The 19,285-nt window shown below is 35.8% G+C and overlaps 1 protein-coding gene and 1 long non-coding RNA gene across 12 annotated transcripts in view; one reads left to right on the plus strand and one right to left on the minus strand.

The window, feature by feature from the left end:
• LOC138707868 (protein ST7 homolog) overlaps positions 1–19,285 on the minus strand; it is a 159,357-nt gene that overhangs the window by 31,692 nt on the left and 108,380 nt on the right. For all 11 annotated transcript variants that reach the window (XR_011334406.1, XM_069837855.1, XM_069837854.1 and 8 more), the window contains one exon: positions 3,031–3,221. Coding sequence is in view for 10 of the 11 variants with exons in the window: in XM_069837855.1 (XP_069693956.1) it covers positions 3,031–3,221 (191 nt within the window). In the remaining variant the exon portion in view is untranslated. The remainder of the gene's footprint in view (positions 1–3,030; positions 3,222–19,285) is intronic.
• Positions 9,552–12,596, plus strand: LOC138707870 (uncharacterized). Its single transcript, XR_011334407.1, has 3 exons — positions 9,552–9,647; positions 10,665–10,805; positions 11,793–12,596. It is a non-coding gene; the product is annotated as an uncharacterized lncRNA (long non-coding RNA).

Raw genomic sequence — 19,285 nt, forward strand, 5'->3', positions numbered from 1 at the left:
CCGTAATTACTATAACTGTATCATCTGCAAATAATATGGGATGATCTACATCTTTTATTAGGGGGCAAGATCATTTATGAACACTAGAAAAAGTATGGGACCTAATATTGATCCTTGAGGAATTCCATTATTAATAGCTCCCCATGTCGAGGCAGATTTCGTAGTTGCATTGATTTTGACTTTCTGTTTCCTATTTATGAGATGTGAGTGGAACCATTCGTGTGCAATGTCTTTAATCCCATAACAATCTAATTTGTCTAGCAGCATTTTATTATTTATACAGTCGAATGCTTTGGATAAATCACAGAAAATCCCTCCAACTTGCAATTTTTTATTAACTGCCTCCAGAATTTTGTCAGTTAAATTAAATGTTGCATTTTCTCTGCCTTTATTTTTCCTAAATCCTAACTGATCTGGGATTAAAATGTTGTATCTTTCTAGATGATGATATAATCTTTTATACACTACTTTTTCAAAGACTTTGGAGAAGACTGGTAAAAGTGATATGGGTCTGTAATTTTCTGGAGACGTTTTTCTGGCACAATATGATGAATTCTTGGGAGAATTTCTCCATGCTCATTTCAGCCTTACTTCTTCATCTTCAACTATTTTCAAGGAGTCAAGAAGAGGTAGATCTCTGGCTTCCAGTTTTTTAATGGCCTTTGGTAACAAAGAGTAGTGTGCTATTAGGAATTCCACGCTCTCCTGCAGACCAGGAAAATCAGTACCTTGCCCTCCAAAGGTATTCGCTAGAGCTTAAAAGCTGACTATCTGCAATCGTACATTTTTAAACTGTGAATAAACTGTTTCTTTTCTTCTTCTTGGTGGCTGGCTCAAACCAAGTACATAAACAGCCAAATATATTGGAATAATTTGAATGATCTGTCATCTCCATGAGTCACGAATTTCTTGAATGTGGTTGTGACAATCATTTGTCTCTCACTTCAAGTAATTTTTTAAAGTTTCACAGCAAAAATGTGTGAAAAACGTGAAAAAAAAGGCAAAATAGGCAAATATATGAAAAATAAAAAATATAATGCCAAGAAATGTAACAGGTTCAGGGCTATCAGTCTGATATCGCACTTGGCAAAGATTCTCTTGTGAATACTGAATTGACATTTATATTCTAAGATGGAAGATTGGAGTAAACTGATGGGGATCCTAAAGAAAATAGTTCGGATTGGAAATAGAGAAGGCTGTTCAGTAATTTTATATGAAACAACGAGTAAAAATCAGGATAGGAAAAGAAATGTCAGAAGGAAGAGAAATTGGAAGGGGAGTACATCAAGGATGCCCTTTATCACTTACGCTGTTCAACATCTACTTGGAGGAATTAGTGAAGAACTGTTTTCAGAACGTGGGAGGATAGATAGTAGGAGGAAGAAGAATAAAGTGCGTAAGATTTGCTGATGATATGGCGTTGTTACTAGAAAAGGAGATGATACTAAGGGATATGCTACCGATGCTAAATGACAGCTGTGAACAGTATGGGATCAAGATAAATGCAAATACGACGAAGACCATGGTCATAGGAAGAAAAGTAAAGATGGTGAACTTGCGAATTCTAAATGAGGCAGTAGAGCAAGTGGACAGCTTCAAGTACTACACTATAAGCAGTAAAATGAGCTGCTGCCAGGAAGTCAAAGAATGATAGCAATGGCCAAGGAAGCTTTTAATAGGAAAGGAAGCAACTTCTGCAGACCTCTGGAAAAAGAACTAAGGAAGAGACTGGTGAAGTGCTTTGTATGGAGTGTGGCATTGTATGGAGCAGAACATTGACATTACGACGAAGTGAAAAGAAGCAAATAGAAGCATTTGAAATGTGGATATGGAAAAGAATGGAACGTGTGAAGTGGACAGACAAAATAAAAAATGAAGCTGTTTTGGAAAGAGTGGGTGAAAAAAGAATGATGCTGAAACTGATTAGGGAGAGAAAAAACAATTGGTTGAGTCACTGGCACTGGCTGAGAAGAAACTGCCTACTGAAAGATGCACTGGAAGGAATGGTGAACGGGAGAAGATTTCAGGGCAGAAGAAGATATCAGATTATAGATGATATTAATATATAGGGATCATATTAGGAGACAAAGAGAAAGGCAGAAAATAGGAAAGATTGGAGAAAGCTGGGTTTGCAGTGAAAGACCTGCCTTTGGGCAGAACACTGAATGAATGAATGAATGAATGAATGAATGAATGAATGAAAAATAAAATTGATTTTATTCGATTATTCATTTGAAATGCAAACATATACGAGTACTTCTTAAATAAGTTATATCAATAAAATCTTGCATATGCACGCAAATACTCAGTCTAATTATCACATTAATGAACTATGAAAAACTTTATTAGATTCGTTTGAGAAGAAAGTGCAATTCGAGTTCTGTCTATAATTAATCAAGATAACTATTTCATGTTCATAATTATATTCATTTCATTAAACAAGTAAAGAATTAGAACATTACGTATAAAGGTGTAACTTGAAATGTCGATATTTCCCTGCAACAGGACCAGTTTATATGCTTCCAATAAAATCCTTCCAAATAAGAACCCAGTTTCTAATTACATTTACACACAGGTAATTAAAAATAGATAATGACCAAGTTAAGACTAAAATTAGCCCACCACTTTGAAGTTGTGGTCAGCATGTCTGATTGCAAAACTAATGGGCCTGAGATCAAATCCTGGTTCGGAAAATTTGCCTGGTAGGGGTTTATTTTTTTTTTTTTTCCCCAGAGAATACTCTCAACTCATTAAGAGAAAATGCTGGGTAACTTTCGGTGCCGGACCCTGGGCTCATTTCGCCATCAGTATCACCTTCATTTTCATCCATTCTGCTTACTTTCATACTCATGCCATCCTATCATACAAGACGAACAGAATCCGACCTAAAGAGTGTCTCAAATTCAGAACAGGATTCATCATAATTGCGAAAAAGTGGCCAAGCCGCAAATGGCATATATGCCAATATGCGAGGTGAAGGAAAGGGGGGAGAATGATTAAAATTAAAATTTCCTCAGAACATTCACTTACTTATCTGCTACAACTCGCGCTTTTAGTAATGCTGCCGTATAACATATTGTTGCTGATTTTGGTAAACTGATGTCATCGTATTTTGCAAGGACAGCTTGAACATCAGCATATGCTTGCATCTCAAGTAATGCTTCTATAAGGTTTTCATGAATGTTCAATACATTCATTATGGGTGGAACTTCTTTTGTCAACTGGAAAAAAGAGGAAGAAACTTAGTTGTGAAATAAAATTATTAATGAACAAATTCAAAGAAAAATATAGGCTACACATATAATTATGAAACATTTTAACTAGAAACAATAGTCATTTTCAAATTGTGAAAAGAAATAACGTCATGTGTTACACTGGAAGTTTAAAATATTCAAACAAATGTTCATGAATATCACATGAAATTAAGGAGCATAATATTTATTATAAGTAAATTGTAAGTGGCATGTATTTATATTTCAATGTGAAAGAATCATGAAGTTCTTTAAGTCTTCAGCATGTGTATCAATATTAGATTGATTCAACTTTTGCAGTCTTATTAAATAAAAATTACACGTACCTATTTATTTTTCTTAATGTTGAATATTTAGAACTCTGTCTCCTTCTAGAGTAATATATTGAAAATTTAGATCTATTTCCAGCCTCTAGCATTAACCCTGGTATACAACAGGAGATAAGTCTGTCACACCATCACAACTAATGAAAAATTAGTGTGGAATGCTCGCAAAATGGAAGTACCTTGTGAATTATTGGAGCAACAGCAGCAATCGTGGTGGTGGTGGTGGCGGCGGTGGTATTTTATTTAAGATGTTTTAAATCACGAAGTTTATTCAGCATCGAAATTCAACTTGTGAGAAATGACCGAAAAATTATTTTGGTTGAATCCCTTTATCAGGGACAGGGTTCTTTTACATGCCATAAATGTACTATATGAGATCCACAGCCTTACTTCCCTCTAAGAGGAAGTCATGCTAAGGATTTTATCACCCTTTAAAATCAGTTTCTTTCGGCTGGGTTTGAACTGTTGAAACTTGGATACAATAGCCAATATGGCAACCAATAAACCACTGAAGATGACAGTACACCACGAAAACCTGTTCCAAACAGTATCTTTGTCCACCATTTGAACTCAAATTTCTGAGTCGAAAATGATGTTTTAGTTATCTGGTTATGTGTGCCTTTACATAAATAATAATCTACAGTTTATTTTACTTCAGTAAACGGATACAATTTTGGGCAAAGACATTGAAGAGGAATGAAATGACAGCTAATCAAGTACTTTGTAACAGAAAGATTAATTTTATTTAAGGGATATTTCACTTTCCTTGGCTTTGAGGAATGTGGTTAATACAATGAAGACCATTTATTAAACTTTTGTAAATAATAAATATACAGGTGAAAACTTCTTTAAAGCATAATTTATAAATTAACTGTATTTGTCAGTTCTGAAAAAACTGATTCTCAATTACTTTGAAGCGAGGAGGTATTTCTTCTACAGTACGCAGCATAATATAAAACTTACCATTACCAGCATTATAATCAGTCACAAAGCACGTATTTAGTGGGGATATCTGACTGCTCTTTCACACGAGAGGGAAACTAATCGGAGGTGAGTGGCGGAAATTTAAGCCTACACTCCCAGACAAATAATGCACTGAAGAGGTAATACGAAAACCTTATGCTGATCTTACCTTTAATCAAAATATATGTCCATCTTTCTGGATGCATGAATCACATCAGTGTAGAATATTCGAAAACATCTTCTGAAAATCTTCATTTGTAATTTTCCTCAACACTTGCCTGATTTCATTCTCCAGCTCTTCAAGAGTGTGTGGGTTGTTCACATGCACTTTTTGTTTTAAATTCCCTCACAGATAAAAATGACAAACATTTAAATCCGTAGAATAACCTGGTGAACATCTGTGATTATAGTACGCGAATATCAAATACTTTTTCTAATGTTTCTTGCGAAATAATGGTTGTATGTGCAACAGAGTTATTCTGCTGGAATTAAGCATACTGTTCATCTTCAGTCAATATTAAAAAAAAAAAAGGGGGCAGAAGTATGTCTCGAATAAACGCAGTGAGTTAACTACATCATAAAAAGAAATGGGGCCAAATACCCTGCATGCACTAAAGCAGCACAACAACACCCATTTTATGATCGTGAAGAGGAACTTTCTACACTTAATGAGGATTTTCAGTTGCCCAGTATTTTGAGAGTGGACGTAACTGCTTAAATTGGACCGAGTTCATTCGTCATCATTAATTGAAATGGATTAAGAGTACTGACATGAGCAGAATGCAACATTCATTCACAAAAATTCACGCTAGTGGCTGGATCTCCTTGATGCAATCGATAAAGCCTCGTCATTCTATAAGATTAAGATTAAAAGTGCAGCATGTTCAGTTATCTTAATTCTGATCTTTGTGATGTGTTGTATTCTTGTGCTAATTGGCATGAAAATTTCCTAGGACTTAGCTATATTCTTGCCAGAATATTTTCAAGTTTCTCTGATGTTTTTCTTGCATAAGAAAGATGGACATCATTTTCAACATAGGCTTTGAGGAAAGGTAAGCTCAATACAATGTTTTCTTATTACCGCTTACTGACACATTATTTGTAAGGGACTATAGGCCTAAATCACCATCATTCACTGCTGATTCGTTTTCCTTCCACCAAGAGAGTGGTCGGATCTCCCCACATGAGTGCTACAACCAGTTTTATGCCAGTAAGTTGTATATGCTGTGCACTATAGTATTAATAACTGAACAAAATATTTCATATCACTGACTTACTTCTAAAAATCTCGTAACTGCACATGAGGAAATTGTACAGGAGAGCAAAATAACTCATTCTTTTTATATCCCAGCTAATAACTAATGTATTTGCTATTTACAAAGTATAAAAACATTTGTAGACTTACAAGCTGTTATCAAGCAGACACATTTTGAATATATACACAGATTTCAACATTTGGGAAAAATTAGACTTACGAGATTTTAAAAGTAAGCTGATGACTAAGGAGTGGATTCCTATGTAATTAAATATTATTTTTGCGTCTGACAAAACACAATTAACAAAGTTAAAAATTTCGAACATGAAGTTTCAAGTTTAAAACCCGAATTTTATTTCACATAAAAACACATATTTTCACAAAAAAATTATGTAAATACATATTTTCAGAAAATCTATTATAAACACATAAATCTTGGAGTTTTTTTATTTAAATAATTTTTTTACAAGAACTTTTAAATATTTTAAAACTAAATCAATTACGTCACTCAGAACTACGTTATCTTTTTTAAGAATTCTTGGTTGCTTCATGTTTCTAAGCGCTGTGTGGTGTATCCGTGATCCATTTTCGTAATAGTATCGCCTCAAGTTCTGAGAACTGCTAGGCAGCATATCAGTATTATTATTAGAGAATAAATTAACATGGACAAGGAGGAGAGATCTTGTAACACAAAATTAGGAATGTTTATTGTTGCTGAAGATGATTTCATTCCACGCTTTGTTTGTGAAACACAACAGATAAGAGCTCGGGTATGAATATTATTTAAACAAATCTCTCGCCTCTCGCTCATGTCTATCAAGTAAGGCAATATATCTTGTTGTGATCGCCTGTTATCGGGCTTCGTCAATCGATATCCTTCAAGATATAATGAAAGATGGTTGTTTAAAAAACGATTTGGCTTTCCTAGTAGCAAATCTAAGCTTTTTGTGTGATACCATAAAAAAAACTCGAAACATCCATAAACCTGTTGTCTGAAACAGAGAGGTGCGTGCCGTGGAAATTAAAGTAGACTCGCTACCAGGTTCAGAAGTACAAGTACTAAGGGACAAATTCCAGAATGTGTTTGGGAAAAGCAGTGGATATAAAAAAATGTATAAAGTTGCTCAAGTATTGGAGTATGTGCCTATAGGTGAAATTGACGTTATTCAGAGATAATCGGCATGCATTTGTGTTGGAGAATTTGGAGATGACCTTTGTTGTTCACTGCAATTCTCGGCCAACTACTAGCACTCAAGTGTGGTTGGTGAGTACCTAGTAACATTTTTTTTTTCAAGTAAGGTATTTTTGTCATATTCAAAAAAAAAATTTTTTTTTATTTTTAGCAAATATTTTCGTACTTTTCAGCACATAAAAAAATAAATATATTTAAATTTTTTAGCACATAAAAATCCGCTCCCTATTGATGACATACATTGGAAGTACAAACACTAAGGTCATGGAAATAATCCCACTCTGTGGAGGCTATCAACAATAACTTAAGTAGAATAGTTTCAATCACAATCGGACTTTTCATAGTAACAATGCAAAAAGAGAAATTAATTGTAATGCAACAAGAAAATGTAATATTCTGTCAGTAATAATGATTTCTAGAACATTTTCTTCTGTAGCCAGTATCAAGCACTCCACAAAATCTAAGCCAAAACGTAGATGAAAGAAACCTTGTAACGAAGCAGAATCAGAGATGAGATATTCAATAACATTTTTGTTATTTTCTTGCATCATGTCATAGGTAACTATTTTTCTTCCATACAGATTACTGTAATTAACATGTACATCAGGTTTCCAATTATGCACTAAAGTTTCTTTCACAACAATAATCTACATAAGTACTCATCAAAATATAATGCTCAATTTAATGATGCCATCTATGCCACGTTCATTACACAATGCAATTACTGCCTTGTATCTTACTGCTAAAAGATCCTGTGCAGCCAGTAGACTGAGCAACCTCTCAAAAGTGCTGATTGGTTGTGCTCTGCAAAGCTATTATGGTGCTTCAGCCAGTGTTCGAGTCATGGCCTCCCCAATCTTCATCCACCACTCTTCCCCATCTCTTGCAGTTGCCTTTCAGTTCCAAATAAAAAGCAGGTAGCAGCAAGCACTTGGCAAATAGAGTAAATATACAGTATATTGCAACATCGATGCTTACATACAGGTATTGCTGGAAATGCTACCCATTTGCAAATAACACCATTTGTTTGTTAGTAATAAAAATTTTTCGTTCACACGGCGAAGTTCATCATTTGAAACTGATGCTATCTCACTCTGAATATTGTCTTTTAAGTTTCCCAACAGATAAAAATCTCAGGGAGTAAATTGGAAAATTGCAGCAGCTGTGATCCAATACAACCTTATCTTCAAACACCATTTTTATTTAATTTGAGCTGCATAAGTAGTGATGGAATACTGTTGGAAGATAGGATATTGACAAATTCTCAACCAAACAGAAGTTACTTGGTTATTACGTGAGAGGTTGTACATAATGCTTTCAACTGGGAGGACTTTTTTTTTCTGCTTTTATAGTTATTTTACTTTTGTTTTACCATGCTTTGAACGATAAGTGTTTTCAACTTATTCTTTCTTTTGTTTTATATGATATAGAAGCAAAAGAATTTTTGTTACAAAAGTAATTTATTTTATAATAAATTTCAAAAGAATATACTAATATCATTTTCAGAGCATGCATCATGTTCGCTTCCTTCTATGTTATCATCTTCCTCATGTGATCCAAACTGCATGATGGCATCTTCCAGCACTTCACATAGAAAGAACTGGCGAAGAATAGCTCTCGTCTGCTTCTTTCATAATTCACAGAATTATTTTCTCCTCGTTCCACACTTAGTTTCCTTATTCTTTCTGCTTCTTCTTCGTACATTTCAATACTTTTACTGCACTACACTGCTTACATTATCTACTAAATACATTAATAACCGATAAGAAGACTTGTTTTACTGTAGTATTAGCTTGCTAACTCCTATCTTTTGACGGAAAAAATTCTCCATTACAAAACATAGCTTTATTTGTGTTATAATTGCCATTGTTGTAGTGAATTGATATCTGGGTGTATTAACTTTCTACTATGTGTAATAAAATTTGTTTACAAAGTCACAGAACACTCCACAATAATGGCAAAGAAAGTATAATCAAACTTAAAACATATGTTAATTAATAAAATGACAAAGGTCGCACATGGTGAAAATGACCAGGCTCTTAGTCAACAAGAGTTTATGCCAAACTCAGATCAATAATGGTGCTTATTTTTATTGTTTCACACTCTAAGGAAAGTAGGGGAGAGGTACTGAAGACTGCAATAACCAATAAAAGAGAAATATTGTGTAATTCAAAAAAAAAAAAAAAAAAACCGTGTATGACCTCTGGCAGGTCATTGTATGGTTCGAAAAATAAATTCAGTGTTTGGTGATTATATTCTTTGGAGTAAATTGCAACACGGAAAATGAACCATGTCATTCTTTCAGCACTTACAGCACATAACACAACAAAATATTTCAGTTCTTCTTACTTCTCTACTCAACTCTCTTTTTTTGTATGCATAAACATCCATTGCTCTAATGTGTATCTATGCGTCATCATTATTACATGAACAAACACACTACAACTTAAAACACGTAATACAGTGCAGTAAGTGACCTTTCAATACACGATGAAACTCACATATGCCTACTTCAAAGAAAGCACAGTTTAGTTATCTCTGAAGATAAGTTACAAATCAGTGAATCACGTTAGATTAGCCACACTTGTGTGAGTGGCACTGTAAGGAGTATGGGTCTGCCTGCATACATAACAGTGGAACATCAATGAAATAATCGCAATGTACTACTTTATTATTTTACAATAATATTTATACTCTTATTTTCATAGTATTCTGATGAGCTATAAGAGTAAACAATTTAACTCTCTATGTTCAATATACTTATTAATAATAATAATAATAATAATAATAATAATAATAATAATAAAGTTGAGCTTTGGAAATGGACCATAATGACAAAACAATTTTATTAATTCACGAAATTATTCTGGTAGTTGTACTATAAATTACATATTTATGGCTAAGATGGCTTATATCTGAGTGCATATCAAATTTTGTGCTATATTTCTTAAAAAAAAATTACAACAAATGTGATAACGATTTTAAGCAACAAAGTCACAAATACTTTGGTATTAATGTATTTAATAAATAAACAGAATCAAAAGTACCAAAACAAGTTCTAAAGAAGGGCTCTCATGTGATATTCAATTATTTACTACACGAGTATGACGCACCACAGTAAATAGCTTTCCATGTCAGATATTCATGTTGCAATCCTAAAAGATTTCAAATGGAATCTGTGGTAGACAAAGGTACCGGTAAAGTTAGGGTAAGTTTTTTGGAGTACTTCCATTTTAACTTTTGCCATCCAATTATTTTTCCCCACATCATTTTCTTATGGAACAGATGGACAAAGTCGTGCTGCCAATGTGATGTAAAAACACAATTGTTCATCAATTTGATGAGACATATTCATAAACTCGGTGCAGTGAAACTAGAGAAAAGGCATAGTACAACATGTCTGAAATAAAAGTATGGTCACACATCGCTACTTTTGCAGTACTGTAGTGCAATATACAGTGGAAGCCCAATATAACAATGATATTTCACACCAATATTATAGCTTATCAGCGGTATATCAGAAGACGATCTGTAGAGTGAAAAGATTTCTAAGTTTATGTTCTTTCATTCACCCTCAATTTATCATGTTATAAACTTGCCTTTGATTCCCTGTTCTTCACATGATCAACTACTGTAGTTTTAGTTTCTCACTCACTAAGTACGTTTTCTTATTTCAGGCTGCCCACATGCATTGAACTAAAAACCTAAATACTACTCGAATATAGTGTGTGGTTAGTCCCATGCCACCATAGTCGTGATCTAAGCATCATGCCCAGACTCACGCATTACAAAATGAATGCTGTTTCGAATCCTGATGGGTAAGAAATTGTTTCATAAAATTTCGGCCAGTTTATGGAACTGGTGCTCACCCAGAATCATGATGAATTTGGGGAACTATGATAGGTAGCAAAATCCGGTTTTGAAAACCAATTGTAATGGCTGGAGGGGAGGGGGGGGTAATCATTGTGCTGACATGTTAACCATGCACTAGTTACATGATCATTTACCTTTTCTGAGGCATGTGGATGTAAGGTTAGCAGTGGGCTAGTCATAGGTCTTGGCCCTTTATGAGCTGTTGCTCCACAAATTATTTTTCATTTGGTTAAGAACAAGTGTTTGTATGCATCTGAAGTCTGACTAGTGTAATATGTAGCTAGTTGGCGATGTATGCAATGGAGGGGGAAAGGAACTGGTCACACTACCCCATTATCTCCTAGCCTAGTTGCCTCATAAGTGGTGCCTTCTTGGTATTATATGTGAGGTTCAGACCTGTCTTCTGACAGTTGACTAAATGAATACTATTGGATAAGGAAGTTAGTGTTGTTGCCTTCGGCTGTTTGCTACTGATAAGACATGGGCCTAAAAATAGAACCCTATGTCAAGAGGTAGCCAAATTCGGCTGCTGCAAGTCAACTGGACTTAAACCATTAGGAATTCCATGCTCTTTACAAAATTATTCAGTCTTGTGGAATTACAGTTATAGGGGGCTAGATATGAAACATCATTAAGGTTAGTAATAAACTATAATGAAGAATTGTTCTATGCAGACTAATAAAATTACTGAACTGTACAATTAATAATTTCACTCATAATGGTAGTTTTCTTGGGGGACATGCTCTTCACCGCAGTACATTAGACAACACTATATAGGGATTCTGCATCTCGCTTATAATGACGTGTGAACAACAGTGAGACTCAGAAAGTAGCGTCTACCAACATTTTTTGCACGTAGTTTTGAAGTAAACATTGTTATAAGGATTACAGTCACAGCAATTTTTATGTTAGTTTTGTTGAAACTTTTACAGGAATTGCGAGCAGTATCGTGTATCTAACCAAACTGTAAGAAACAGATTCCACGATGCTGATCTTCATTCGAGACGACTATGGAGAGCTCTGTTTCGTACACCTAGACATCATGGGGTACATTACAGATGGACAATGGATCATGCAGAATGGACTGTTGAGAACTGGCGCAAAATGCTGTTCACTGCTGAAACTCGCATATGTTTTCTGCCTGACGATCGTCGACAACGTGTTTGGAGGGAATCAGGAAATGCTGCACATCTGAGACACACTGCACGAGTATAACAAGGTGAAGGCTCAGTGATGTTTTGGGGGTGGCATTACATGGGGTCACTGCATGCCTCTCCTGATCACTGAGGGCAACCTCAATGCTCTACAATACAGGAACAACATTCTCCGCCCTATAGTATTACCATATCGTCAACATTTTGGAGAAGACTTCTTCTTCACAGACAACAATTCTCATGTCCATCGTGCAGGCATTGTCAATTATGAATCTTCGTGATGCTGATATCACCTGACTGGAATGGCCAGCTTGTTTCTCAGACATGAACCCTCTTGATCATGTCTGAGATCATTTAAAACAAGCAATTTTTGGACAACTGCGCTATCGGTGAGATATATGCAGGATTGCCATTGAAGAATAGAACAATTTGGATCAACAGTGGCTTAATGAACTGATGGATGGTCTGCCAAGGAGGATCCAAGCATGTCTTTATGCAAGGAGACGAACTACTTAGTATTAAACTCATTGGACTTGTTCAAGTTTACAGTGAGAGAATAAAGTTCTGTTTTTGTTTACATTATGATCTGTTTTTCATTTAATGAGCAATAAGTATTGCAGATATGTTCCATTTTCACATATCACTTCCAATTTTGTGACAAGTGCATTGTAAGTTTTAGTTCATAGGTGATGCAAAACTTTTTTTGATTTGTATAGCATTATTCATCACCTTCGTCATTATTCTTAAAAGAGAGTGTAACTTCATGTAATTTTTTATTTTTATTCACTTTTATTATTGACTCATCACCTTCCTCTTTTTGTAGTTCGACATTTTATTCTTCATTTTATAATTTAAAGTAGCTGATAATTAAACTGTTGCTTTCATTTCATATCTGAAAAACTAATGTGGACATAACCATAAAATACAAAAATAGTCGACACTAAGATGTAAAGTGCAGCTGTACTTTTTCAAGTTGGTTATTTAACTATTCTGTATCAACTACTAGGTTATTTAGCATCGATAGAATTGATGATAGCAAAATGGTATTTGACAAGATGAGGCTGAAGATTCGCTACAGGTTCCTGACATTTACCTTGCATTTGGAGAAACTGCGGAAAGAAATCAAAAGCTGAAGTACAGCTCCGGATCTGCAGGCAAACATGCCTACTGACAGAGCTATGCCAGTGGCATACCTGAACTCTGGCTGAAAAAGTACTACCATGTGTTTGAACAGGTTTGCAACCTCCTGTCACAACTTTTGCTGCTCTTCAGGTTGTGCAGAACGAAAAGTAGAGTGCCACAAGCTACTTTTGACTTGTGTATGAACACGACAAGCAACTTTTACAGCTACAGTAAAAAAAGTTGCGCAGTAAAACTAGCAAAATGTTATCGTTCCTTAAGATATAGTACAACATTACAAAATGTGACATAGTACAGCACGTATGAAGTACATAGCACTGAACTGTAATGTGTAATACTTCAACCGACGATCTTGGTAAAAAAGACGAATTTAATCAACAAATAAAAACGATGGAAGAGTAATGGAACGGAGAAAAATTCTCTCCGGCGCCGGGATTTGAACCCGGGTTTTCAGCTCTACGTGCAAAGGGCGGCCACTAGAGGGAACCCAAGAGTTGGAACTCAATCAGAGACGATTCTGTTCGGCGTCGGAGTTGTATCCGGTGTGGCTTAGTGGATAAAGCATCAGCACGTAGAGCTGAAAACCCGGGTTCAAATCCCGGCGCCAGAGAGAATTTTTCTCCGTTCCATTACTCTTCCATCATATGATGACGCAGAATATCTGCATGGAAATATCATATGTACTTCGGTACATTGAAATAATATATGATATGCGTAAATCACGAAGTGATTTAAGACGGCGCTTATTCCGTCGGACCCCGGCCAACTAGTCACTCATAACGAGTGCACCTGAGCACATGTGTGGACTTCGGTCCGATGTTCATAGACATCTATGACGTAGTGCAAAGGGCGGCCACTAGAGGGAACCCAAGAGTTGGAACTCAATCAGAGACGATTCTGTTCGGCGTCGGAGTTGTATCCGGTGTGGCTTAGTGGATAAAGCATCAGCACGTAGAGCTGAAAACCCGGGTTCAAATCCCGGCGCCGGAGAGAATTTTTCTCCGTTCCATTACTCTTCCATCATATGATGACGCAGAATATCTGCATGGAAATATCATATGTACTTCGGTACATTGAAATAATATATGATATGCGTAAATCACGAAGTGATTTAAGACGGCGCTTATTCCGTCGGACCCCGGCCAACTAGTCACTCATAACGAGTGCACCTGAGCACATGTGTGGACTTTGGTCCGATGTTCATAGACATCTATGACGTAGTGCAAAGGGCGGCCACTAGAGGGAACCCAAGAGTTGGAACTCAATCAGAGACGATTCTGTTCGACGTCGGAGTTGTATCCGGTGTGGCTTAGTGGATAAAGCATCAGCACGTAGAGCTGAAAACCCGGGTTCAAATCCCGGCGCCGGAGAGAATTTTTCTCCGTTCCATTACTCTTCCATCGTATGATGACGCAGAATATCTGCATGGAAATATCATATGTACTTCGGTACATTGAAATAATATATGATATGCGTAAATCACGAAGTGATTTAAGACGGCGCTTATTCCGTCGGACCCCGGCCAACTAGTCACCCATAACGAGTGCACCTGAGCACATGTGTGGACTTCGGTCCGATGTTCATAGACATCTATGACGTAGTGCAAAGGGCGGCCACTAGAGGGAACCCAAGAGTTGGAACTCAATCAGAGACGATTCTGTTCGGCGTCGGAGTTGTATCCGGTGTGGCTTAGTGGATAAAGCATCAGCACGTAGAGCTGAAAACCCGGGTTCAAATCCCGGCGCCGGAGAGAATTTTTCTCCGTTCCATTACTCTTCCATCGATGACGCAGAATATCTGCATGGAAATATCATATGTACTTCGGTACATTGAAATAATATAACAAATAAAAAGAAAAAAATAAAGAACCATAAAGATTCTTAACCCTTAAGCAGTTGTGCCTAACTTTGTAACATTAAGAGTCACACAGAATGTTGCTGACACCCAAATATGGGCTTTTTTTTTTTTTTAGTGAACAATTAAAATATCGCTCTTTTTTTTATTTATACAATTATATGAAATACTTTAATACCCATCACAATGTTATAATTAATGTACAGTAATGGTAATATTTCAATATTAGTTCACATGTAAAATTCGAATGCCTATTCACTCCTAATCATAATTTACTTTTTATCTTCCTTTCCAGACCACTTTCTTGATTTTTCTGTGCACAATAGGAGCATTTTTGTAACACTTCATCACCCAACACAACTTAAACCGTTATTATCTCGAGTATGCAAATTTCGATTTGAAATATGTTTACGGTTATTGTTGCCTTACTAATCCTAAGAAAGGAACTGAACGTTTCAAAAGTACAGGCTTACTCAATTTGTGATTAACACTTTGCGGGCCTACTTAAGCATTAATACACAGTGTGGCAATTGGAAAATAAGACATGAATGTGGGCTGCTGTTTACCAGAAGTGAATATGAATCCAAGAGGGATTGTTCCTGGAATGCTACACGAAGATCACATTACATTTTCGCCATTTGAGAACGTAATGTGAGCTGAATTAAATGCTTCTCTTGTGCAAATGTCGTGAAACAAGAATCAAAATAATAGAAAACGTCAAATGTTTTAGCTGGCTGGGCAAAAGTTTCGGATAAATAATAATTTATGAAACAAGTGTACAGTGATAATTGTCTGTGTCATACATGTGTTTTTCAATGACATAACCATTTGTCACATATGACGAACACCCTTGTTCAGAAAAATGATTTGAATTTCTGAGTTAATTAGAAGGTTTCAGGAAATAATCACCAACCGATATGCAATGCTCCAAATTATTTCAATGAATCTGTGTGTCAATGAGAAAACCATTCGACAAATAACTCGGAATATGAATAAAACTGAGGTCTGTGTGCAGTTTATGCAATCAAATACATCTCTGAATTGAAGAGTGCAAGGCACTGATTGTGTCTGCTAAAACAATTCAAATTTCTGTAATATGATTGTAGAGAGAGATATGATGCAGTGCATTCAGTACGACCACGAAACAAAGTGACAAAATGCGGTGTGAAAATCAGCAAACATTTCCCAAGACATTACGGGAAATAGCATTAAAAAAAAGGCTAATCATTTTCTATTATAGCAAGTGAATTGGTTAAGATTTAGTACCCAGTGTCCAGATAGTTACTGCTGTCTAACTACTATCTGGATATTTTGAAATATTGCTTCAGAGGAAAGGACGGTTGGTTCCTATTGGAAGGCAATGTTCCAAGCCATAAACAGAGCTGTCATTGTTAAGGAGTTTATGGACAACTAAAAAGCGTGCATACTGTTGTATCCACTGTATTCATCAGACTTATTACTTATTATTGAGTAATTTGTTTTTGTTCACGAAACTCAAAGCACAATTGAAATTTTAATTTCATGACGTGAAAATAATTCAAATGGCTGTTAAGAGAACACTAAACAAAATGTGATGAAGATATTGACATTATAAATGTCGCCTTAACAAATACGAAAATCGAAGCAACTGTTTTGCTATAGGCATCCAACAAAGAAAACTCAATGTGCAGAAACTAGTGGGCGTGACTGTCTCGCGCAGATGACATATGTTTCCTTTCCCAGCATGCTCCCCATCTCCAATCACAGCACTGACACTATGCGCATGCACACGTACAATACGTACATGATATCTTCTTGTGCTGAACTGAACACGTGTTATTGCTACAGAGTCAGGGAGTCACATAGTGTTTTATATTAAATATTAATTTAATTTAATTTAATTTAAATATCGTTGTCTAACTGTAGAGTGTAAACCTGCTAACGCCAAAAAGAAACTTTTACAAAGGAAGCAAAAACCTAAGTTTAAATTAGCTCTGAAACTTTGGACCAAATCCAAAGTACAGGTGGCATTTGTACCTGTACTTTAGATTTGTTCCTAAAGTTTCAGAGTTAATTTAAACTCAGTTTTTTGCTTCCCTCGTAAAAATTTCTTTTTGGCTGTTAGCAGGTTTACACTCTAAGCCAACGATATGGCTTCATCATCCTCAAAATCAAAGCATAGTTCTGGTAGACCTCTAAGAGTACAGGCCAGAGAAATAGTGTACAACGTTGCTACATTCCTGAAGGCACAGAAACAGATGCATAAATTAAAATATAATGTTGTGGACTCGGTAAGTGCAGCAACCAGTGTGTCAGCATGGTTAGTGAGGAAAATTATAAAGGAAGGCACCGAATCTATTGCAAAGGGTAAATTGACTTTTCTACACCAACAGGGAAGAAAGTGGATCATTGTAAAAAGATTGAAGTAGATAATTTTACAAAGGGAGTAGTTCTTAGCAAGATCCATGAATTTTATGCAGTCAGAAAACAAGTTCCGACTGTAAAGAAACTATGCAAGGCACTGAAGGAAGACAGTATCTTGGATTGCATTTATGAGTACACGAGAAAGACAATGCGTTCTTTAGGATTTAAATAGGAAAAATATCAGTCATGTCGTAACGTGTTAATTAAAAATATTGCTGATTGGCGTGCATGATACTTGGTTAAAATTCATCAGTATAGACAGGAAAAGAGACCTATCGTGTATCTTGACGAAAAATATGTTCATCCTTCTCATTCCGTCCCCACCTGTTGGCAATCTGAAACCGAGCTTGGCATAATTGCTATTGGGAGAGAGCCTCGATTGATCATAGTTCATGCTGGAGGTGAATTAGGCTTTGTGGACGGAGCTTTATTAATTTTTAAATCAAAGTAAAAAAGTGGCGACTATACTGATGGCATGAATTATAACAATTTTTCAAAATGGGTTAGTGAGATGCTGCTACCAAACATTTCACCTCAAAATTCCGGCACACCAGCGACGCTGATATAACCTCTGCAGTTGTGAGCGTTGTTAAATATACCATAATTTATATTTTTTTATATGTGGTCAGAACATTCTTCTAATAGATGCAATTACATAGAAATATTAGATTTACTCTGTACATTTGAACAACTGTTAAACAAAACATCTGAAAAATGTAACAGTTTTCCAAGGTACTTCGTCTGCTGTTCAGAATAACTTAATCGAAGTTGTTAAGAGGTACAATGGTATGCTCCATAACAAAAGAACTTTTATCTGTTCACTTTGTGGCTATTTCTCTCGAGTGATCAGACAGTTAATAAATCACAATTATTTACATTTTTGCCCAATGCAGACAAGTATGGCGAAGTTAAGAAAGGTTAATGAGTTTAGAATTAAGAGTTTTGTGCAATCCTACGTTTCCTGAAACTTGACTTTCCCAGATTTATTTTACTTGAAACTTAAAAAAATTCTATGCCTCAAATTTTGATCAAATGCATACGAAAAAAAATATGATGAATTTTATGTTATGTTAAATTCACAAGATCAATATTTTCAAGGGAAATCTGTGAGTGAGATAGTAAAAACATGAATGAAATAAGTTTAATATGAGCCATTCCTGAAATATAAAAATCTAGCATGTCTCAGTTTAACTGTATCTTTTAACTATAGTTTCTGTTTAACGCTCCTTTTATACTTCAAAGAGAGTTAAATCTCACTACACATCATCCTACAAAGCATCAAAAAGACTATCCTCAATGTCAATGATGTCGACAGAAAAGCAGTTACTTTCTTTTCTTTGAAAATAATGATCAGAATTTGCCACTGGCTGTGTGCAGTGTGTTAGTGGAGGAGAAAATTACTTTGAATCACTGTTTACGTAACAGGAGCAAGCTGATATATAGCACACAAAGTACAGCTCTCAACTGGTTCCTGTATAACACCAATTCCGCCACTAGGAGTAATGTTTCGTAACATAGAATCATAGCAGAACACTTGAATGACATTTAGGATATTTAGAGGACTTAGCATTACTTATTAAATGTTTCGTATAGTACTTATGGATAATGGATGCCATTTCCCAACTTCTGTATCTCAAATATATTAAAACAAATAGTTGTTATTCTTGGTACTAAAATATTGTGGCAACCATGCTGGAATGTTCTCGCTGTTTCCTGTCGTCGAACACGCGTCCCACAGAACTGAGGGCGTGCGCGAAGGCAGACGCGAGGTGAGAAGAGAGAAAGCTGCGTGATGCTGGCAGCTGTGCGTGGAGAGAGAGGAAGGCCTGCACTGCGGCGTGAGGCAAAGGGGATGCAAAGCTGCAGGGGCTGCG

Source organism: Periplaneta americana, chromosome 10 (assembly GCF_040183065.1).
Source record: "Periplaneta americana isolate PAMFEO1 chromosome 10, P.americana_PAMFEO1_priV1, whole genome shotgun sequence".
NCBI classification, from domain to species: domain Eukaryota; kingdom Metazoa; phylum Arthropoda; class Insecta; order Blattodea; family Blattidae; genus Periplaneta; species Periplaneta americana.